This window comes from Mandrillus leucophaeus, unplaced genomic scaffold (genome assembly GCF_000951045.1).
Source record: "Mandrillus leucophaeus isolate KB7577 unplaced genomic scaffold, Mleu.le_1.0 Scaffold7, whole genome shotgun sequence".
Classification (NCBI taxonomy): domain Eukaryota; kingdom Metazoa; phylum Chordata; class Mammalia; order Primates; family Cercopithecidae; genus Mandrillus; species Mandrillus leucophaeus.
This window is the reverse complement of record NW_012107585.1, coordinates 7,138,673-7,146,568: the sequence shown is the minus strand read 5'-3', so window position 1 is coordinate 7,146,568 and position 7,896 is coordinate 7,138,673. Positions and strand designations below refer to the sequence as shown.

At 55.1% G+C, this 7,896-nt stretch overlaps 1 protein-coding gene across 1 annotated transcript in view; it reads left to right on the top strand.

Moving 5' to 3' along the window:
- Positions 1–699: 699 nt before the first annotated feature.
- Positions 700–7,896, top strand: part of KDM2B (lysine (K)-specific demethylase 2B) — a 176,172-nt gene continuing 168,975 nt past the window's right edge. The window contains exons 1-4 of the mRNA XM_011964553.1: positions 700–734; positions 1,399–1,543; positions 4,484–4,562; positions 5,767–5,813. Of these exons, the coding sequence (XP_011819943.1) occupies positions 720–734; positions 1,399–1,543; positions 4,484–4,562; positions 5,767–5,813 (286 nt within the window). The 5' untranslated portion in view covers positions 700–719. The remainder of the gene's footprint in view (positions 735–1,398; positions 1,544–4,483; positions 4,563–5,766; positions 5,814–7,896) is intronic.

Genomic DNA, 7,896 nt, shown 5'->3' with positions numbered 1-7,896 from the left:
GGGCCGAGAGCCCCCCCACTAGCCCGGCCGCGGGCTCCGAGCGCGATCGGCAACAATGTTTACGTTCCGGGGATTATGACGTCGACGCCTCCCCCCCCACAACTGCTGAAAATGGTTTCCTAGGACTTTGCAAACGGATCTGCCTAAGTGTTGGTGCAAAACTTTGTAGATCTCGGCTCTGGCTTGCTTTATTTATTTATTTTTTGGTTTGTTTTCTTTGGTCTTCCCTCCTTCCCCCCTCGGCCAAAATGCAGGGGGCAGGAGTGTTGACAATTAATTGGTGAACTCTCCTAAAAAAATGGAGGCAGAGAAAGACTCTGGAAGAAGATTGGTGTGTAGCTTTTTTTTTTTTTTTTTTTCCAAATCTGTATCTGGCATATGATAGATCTTTTTTTTTTTTTGGTTGTTTCTCGTGCCTTTTCTTTCCTTTTCTGTATTTTGCAAGAGGACCGGGAAAAAAAAATATAATAAATTGCATGCAAAAGGAAGCAAGCTGCTTACTCCTCCAGCCCCTTGTGAGGCTTAGAGTCTCAGACACTTAAGTGGGGAGGTGGTATCGGGGAAAGGCGTGGAGGGGGGCTGAGCGGGCTCGGGGTTCGCCCGGAATCTGGGGGGCTGCGGGGCCGGGCGCTGGGCGGTGGAGGGAGGAGGCAGGGGGATGCGGGGAGTGGTGGGGGAGTCTCCTTAGGAAGTGAGTGTGCGCGCGCGCTTGTGGGGAGATGAGGCAGCTGCTGGTGCGTTTTGGGGTCTCCGATCGGAGCTTTGTGGCGGGCCGTCTGCCTCTCCCCCTCCCAAGCCCCGATCCTCCTCCCCCCACCTCCTCTTCTTGCACTGGCGGGCGGGCGGCGGGGGCGGCTGGGGTCTCAGCCCTTCCATTTCAGCTTTCCAGCTTCCCCGGTAGCTCGGGGGCGGCTCCAGCTTTAGAAACGCTGCCGGCCCCCGGTTCCGGCTTCCCGGCTCTGCCGCCGCGGCCGCCGGGGCTGCTGTTACCGCCGAGCCGGGCGCCGCCGCGGCTCCTCCTGGGGCCTACATTTGCCCCGCCAGCCCGTGTCCGGAGCCCCCTTCGCGGGTTACATAACCAGGCTCCCGGCCGAGTGGGCAAAGCCCAACACATTTCGGGGGCGGGGGGCAGGGGAGGGCCCCCAGATGTCCCTTCAATGGCTTCCAAAGACACCGGGGGGAGTACCCCGTGTGGAGCGCAGCTGGACCCCCGGGGTGCGGGCCCCTCTCCTTGTCCTGCTTTTCAGCATCTTTGGCAATTGCGCAAAGTTGCTTGGGTTGCAATGGTGGGGTGCAGGGGGCGCGCGGCTGCTGCACCTGTTAGTGCTGGCCCAGGTTGAGAGGCGACCTCCAGCCCCCCCAGTAATGTCCTGGGCTCTCTGGTTTGGGTCCTCGCAGCGTCCGATTGACCGCCAGCGATACGACGAGAACGAGGACTTGTCGGACGTGGAGGAGATCGTCAGCGTCCGCGGCTTCAGCCTGGAGGAGAAGCTTCGCAGCCAGTTGTACCAGGGGGACTTCGTGCACGCCATGGAGGGCAAAGGTGAGGCGCCCCCTCCCTGGGCCGCCTTCTGCGCTGCGGGCCGAGCGCACGTGGGGAGGGAGCTGCCGGTGGCTGGGTTCGTATTTCGCGCCCGCGTCCCCCATTCCAGGGGATCCGGTGACGAAACGAGGCCGAGCACTGGGGGGGTGGGGTGGGGTGGCGAGGGAGGAGGGCAGGCAGTAAGGGGGGCCGGGCATGGGCCTAGGCCCGGCCCGCGCCCACCACCAGCCCCAGGGTGGGCAGAACCAGGGGGCCGGCGGACAGAGGGACCTGGGGATGGACAGGCGGACCGAGGGAGGGCGGGAGCGCCGCGTCCTCCCCCTCCCCGAGCCGGTCGCGCTCCCTGCGCTGCCTGAGGTGCCGCCGCCTGACTGGAACTGGGTTCGGGTCGCCCCTGGGGCATCGGGGTGAGGCCCCCCAGGCCTGAAGCCTTCCCAATCCCGTTCCCGCTCGGGGACTGCCAGTGAGGAACTGGTGATCGGGGCGCGTCGGGTGTTCGGGATGATGCCCCCTTCGGCCTGGGGTCTGCAGAGCCGCATTCCCCCGTGGGCTCTGCCAGATTGAATCAGGGACCTCATGCGCCCTGAAGCTGTTGACCTGAATCCCCACCTGGGCCCGAGCTGTCTAGTGCTACAGCCTTGACAGGTTGAAGCCAGGAGCTGGGGTCAGGGGGTGACTTCCCTTCGGGCTTCTGGGGGAGATCCCTGTCCCCTGGCAGTTTGAAGTGAGGAAATGGGTCTTCTTCCAGGCCTGAGACTTGGAGAGCTCTGTTCCTTGTAGGCCCACCCAGTTTAGAGCGAAATGTGGGGACGCCTCCAGGGTTTTGAAGACCTTCATGGCTGGGTTTCTCCCTGGCTCTCCTACTACGAGGGTGGTGGGGGTCACCCTCCAGATGTTAAGGTGATGCCCTGGGTTGCCTCTGAGGCCTCCAGAGCCCTGGCCTTCCCAGCCTGCAGCCAGTGTGGCTCCTGGTTGAGGAACCTCGCATTGCCTGCGGGATTGGGGTTTTGAACATGCCCTACCTAGCTTTCCTAGGCCCTTCACTCATTTTTCCTTTTCAGATATTTCAGTTGCCTTTAAGTTACAAAGTTTCTATTTTGTTCCCCCCACGCCTGTTGGAAAACGCTTCCATCCCTCAGTGAGCTGATAACCTGGAGTGCCTGCTTCCCTCCTCCAGGTTCTGGTTGAGTGGCTGTGGCTGTGGGGTTAGCTCTGAGAAGAGACTCCCAGCTTTGCAGTTTTGTGATTTCTCTTTTGTGCCCATCGCCTCCTGGGGCACTGGGCTCCGGTGGTGACGGGTAGTTGTTGGGGGAGGGAAGAAGAAACTTCTCCCAGCCTTCCTGGTCCTAGAGCAGGGTGCTAGTCCCAGCTGATTTAAATTTTCTCTGCATAAGTGGAATTTTAATTCCTCTCCTTTCTTCCCCCATTTTTACTGAGTTGAGTCGTTTGGCGGATCCTACGTGCAAACAATATGCAAACTTCCTAGTCATTTGGGAGGAATTCTCAGCCCAGGATTTCAGAGCTTTTTCTCAGGCTCATTTGAGGAAGTTGAAGCTGACCCTGGGGGATGGGGTGCTTTGGGTGGGTGGGTCTGAGGGCCGGTATTCCAGGCAGGGAGAGCTAACGCGTATCCTTAGATCTGCTGTCCCGGCATCTTTCAAAGGGGAGGGCCCAAGGCTTTGCTCTTTAATTCAGATCTGGCCCCAAAACTTGAGGGAGGAGCTGAGAAACAGGAGCCCTTAGCCTGGATTCAAAATAGAAGCTTCTTAAACTTCTCTTCCTTTAAATCCTTAGGAATCCCCATTCACTGTGAGCCCCTGGGGATCTGAGCTGCTGAGGTCAGGGCTTTCCCCGGCTTTGGGTTTTGTTCTCTGTCTCTCTTCCGAGGGGAGTTGTCTTGGCCTCCTCCTCCCCCAAGGCTGCCCTGTGAACTGTTTCCCTGGGCTAGCAGCTTCAGTGGCCTGAGGCCTCTTCTGTCTCCCTTCCGACGGTCGGAGAGGCCTTCTTACCTTGTGGATTACTTTAGTTACCTGCGGATTTGGGGGATGTGAGAATTTATCTCAAGCCCCATCACCTTCATATTCAAGGGTGTATGGTTGGGTCAGATTCACTGGTTTCAGAATTGGGGAAGGACAGAAATTAGAGGCCTCCTTCATCCTCCAGGACTTTGGGTAAGGATTTGGGGACTGTGCTAGAAAAACCCCAGAGAGAGAGCGAGCCCGTGAATTTTCCTTGGGTCTTGCTATGCCCCCTTTACAGAGCCTTCCCCTGGGGAGCCTCCCTCCCGGTTATCCAGCTGAAGCAAGGACTGTGATGGCTACAGCAGAATTTCACTCTTAAGACAACAAAGCTGTGCCCAGTTCCCTAGTTATTTTGGCACCAAATACACAGTTTCCAGGGAAACCGGCTTTTCCCCCCTCCCCTTCACTATGCAGGATATTACAATAAGATTTTCACTGATGCTCAGCCACAATGAGGGCCCTCCTCCCAGCCTCCTCTCTGGGCCTTCAGATCCTCCCAGGTGGCATTCTTCAATTTTGCAGTCCCTTTACTTTCTGAGCGCGGCTTGGGATGCGTGTCTCTGTCTATCCCTCTTTCTCAGCAATGGCTGGGGCCCTTTTTGTGCGGGGCTCTTTTGAGTCTTCCTCCCCAACCCTCGCTGGCTTTGGGCTGTTGGTTGACAAGTTTGGACCGGTGGGGCGTGCCGAGAATGACTGACTGAGTAGGCAGAGGAGCTGATCGCTGGCATGGCTTCTCTTGGGCTTTGCCTAATCCATTTCCCGATCATTTTCCAAGGAGCTTTTGCTGTACAGCTGGTGCCTGCATCTCCTGGACCCCCTGCCCCTTCGTCCATCAGTTTTCTTCCCCTAACCAACAGATCCCGGTTCATTTGCTCCTTCGTGACTTAACCAACTTGTTTTAATTCAAATATCCAAACAGATTTCAACTATGAGTACGTACAGAGAGAAGCTCTCAGGGTTCCCCTGATATTTCGAGAAAAGGATGGACTGGGAATTAAGTAAGTTGCTGCAACTAATCGCTCCTTCCCCCGTCTTCCTCCCTAACATACTTTATAGCTTGGGATGGATTTCTTCCACCCTCTTCCCACCTCTCATCACTGAGAAGGATCTTTTTTCATGATCTGGGAACAGCATCTCCTTGTTCAAGGCCTAACAAAGGGGTAACACTCTCCAAAGACTGGTCTTTTGCAGGGACTTTGGGCAGAGAGAGGACATAGGGTAATTAAGCAGTGTTGACTTTTTCCCCTGACCCACCCCAGTTACACTCAGTGACCTCCTGCAGAGAACTGTACCTCTCCTCCTTCCCCTTGCTCCAGATCAGGAGACTGAGGTAGAGCCTGAGCTGCAAAGGGACTAGCCAGGCTCTAAGCCCAGACCCAGGGCACCTAGATACATGTTTCTTATGCAGATTCCCACTATGTGTGTTTCCTGGGGTGCCAGTGTCTCCCCTTTCTTTGCCTGCCCCGCAGCCTGCCCCTGCACTATGTCTGTTTTCATTCACTGAGATCTGTCAGAGCTCCAGGTGGGGGAGAGGTCTGGGAGGCAGGCTGGAAGAACAGGTTTGTGCCCCTTGGGCAGGTGTAGGGGAGGAGGCTTGGGGTGTCGTTCCAGGCAGCCTCTCTCCAGCATCTGCTCCCAGACTTGCTCAAGAGTCCATTCCTACGAGTAGGATTTAAACCTTGGGCATCATGGTTAATTAATAGTGAATTGTAGCCCGTATTACCACATCCCTGGAACTGGTACAATGCGTGTCTTTTTTTCCCACTGAACTTAAAGGGGTCCGTCCCACTTCGCATACAACTCCTTATGGAGAGTATTTTCTAGAGGGAGAAAGAGACCTAGAGAGGACTACCCACCCTAAAAGAAAGCAGGCGTTTGAATGTCTAGCCCTGGCCTTTACTTTTGACCCCGCACTTCCGGCTTCCCTGGAAAAATGGAGTGGACAGTGGTTGTCCCAACCTCTGCTGAGGTTCAGGTTTGAGTTGCCTCTTAGGGTAGGGAAGGGCCTCAGTGGTTCTGGGGTGACCCTCCCTGCAGGCATCAACTGGTCTACTTCCCTCCCTCTGGATGGTCTCGTTTTGAGTTCCCAAACCGAGGGCAAAGGGCCTCTCTTGGAAAAATGGCTTCCCCCCGGGCCCAGGGTAGAGTCTAGCTTTGTTGTTTCTGGCCTCTCACCAAACGTCTGTGCTCCTCTTTCCCCAGGATGCCTGACCCTGATTTCACAGTCCGAGACGTCAAACTCCTAGTGGGTAAGTCGCTTGCCGTGTGTGTGGCTCAGAGATGCTGAAGTAGGGAAGGGGAAAGAGGCGGTCACCGCCTGCCCATTTAGACTTTTAACTGCCTTTGAAAACAAAGTCCCCACGGGAGGAGGCAGGAGCAGGTGTGAGCTGCAACCGTTTCATCCTGGAGAACAGGTAGGATTGCAAAGTCATAAGAAGCTGTATCAGAGGGCGTTTGCCAGTACGCAGTTTTATGAGGCCCATTTGGACACTGCCTCCAGCCTGGGTGTCAGCGATGCAATCCGAGATCTCTCCTCCGCATTTGTTTGTGGGTTGCCAGGTAAACACTGGGTGTGCTTTATGATCCCTCATAGACTTTCAGGCTTTTGAAGGGAGGGGCTATTCCTTCTGCTTCCTTGGGGTTCTCGACTGGCCTGGGGCAGGCCTTGGAACTTCGAGCTCAGCAAATGCACATGAGCTCCCTGAGCACCTGCAGGTGACTGATGACTTAGTACTCTGGATGCTCGGCCAGGTAGTAGGTGGCATTTCACATCTTACAGGCAGTTGTTCAATCAATCTATTCTTTCTAGAAAAACACTTTTTGGCTACTTGGTGGCCAAGGTCAGAGTTGCGAACGGATGGATAAGTTCCCTGCTCTCTTGGTGGGTACAAGAGGCAGTCAAGAAGTAAACAGTAGGCTGAGGTGGTGGCTCACGCCTGTAATCCCAGCCCTTTGGGAGGCTGAGGCGGGAGGATCACAAGGTCAAGATTTAGAGACCAGCCTGGCCAACATGGTGAAACCCCGTCTCTACTAAAAATACAAAAACTAGCCGGGCATGGTGACGGGCGCCTGTAGTCCAAGCCATTTGGGAGGCTGAGGCCGGAGAATAGTTTGAACCTGGGAGGCAGAGGTTGTGGTGAGCCAAGATCGTGCCACTGCACTCTAGCCTGGGCGATGGAGCGAGACTCCGTCTCCAAAAAAAAAAAAAAAATTAGCCAGGTGTGGTGGCGTGTGCCTGTAGTTGTAGCTACTTGGGAGGCTGTGACGGGAGGATCGCTTGAGCGCAGGAGTTCCTGCCTGCAGGCCATGATTACGTCACTTCACTCCAGTCTGGGCAACAGAGCAGGACCCTGTCTCTAAAGTAAATAATAGTGATAAAATGCAATGTCTTTTCTGATGGTGACAGGGCTATGTAGAAATAAACAGAATAATGGCATGGCACTTGGTGGGGCTGCGTTTTAGACAGGGTGGTCAGGGAGGGCCTCTCTGGGATGAAGGGGGCATTTGAACAGAGACCTGACTGATGAGAATCAGCTGTGGGAAAAGACATTCTAGGCTGAAGGAAGAGCAAGGGCACCCAGAAGGTGGGGATAAACTTGGAGTGTGGAGGAACCGAGTGAGTGAGTGAGTGAGGAGTGAGTGAGAAAGCTGCAGAAGAGGTGGCAGAGGCCCCGGAGCTGGGATGTGAAGGCCTCCCAGGGCCCTGTAGGGAATTTAGGTTTGACTTCTAGTGTGTTGGAAAGCCACTGGGGAGCTTAAAAGTGGGGTGAAGGGAGTATCTCTGTGATCTGATTATTTCTTGGAATGGGTTTGAAACGTTTTTATTTAATTTTATTTGTATGTTTTAGAGACCAGTCTCGTGCTTTTGTCCCAGCTAGAGTGCAGCGGCATGATTATGACTCACCATAGCCTGCAACTCCTGGGCCTAAGTGATCCTTCCGCCTTAGCCTCGAGAATAGCTGGGACCACAGGCATGTACCACCACACCCAGTTATTTATTTTTGTAGAGATGGGGTCTTGCTACGTTGCCCAGGCTGGTCTTGAACCATGCACCTGGTCACATTTAAAAAACTGAGATGAGCGCCCGGGCGCTGTGGCTCACACCTGTAATCCCAGCACTTTGGGAGGCTGAGGCGGGTGAATCACAAGGTCAGGAGTTCGAGACCAGTCTGGCCAACATGGTGAAACGCCGTCTCTACTAAAAATACAAAAAATTAGCTGGGTATAGTGGCGGGTGGTTGTAATCCCAGCTACTCGGGAGGCTGAGGCAGGATAATCACTTGAACCCAGGAGGCAGAGGTTGCAGTGAGCCAAGATCGTGCCACTGCACTC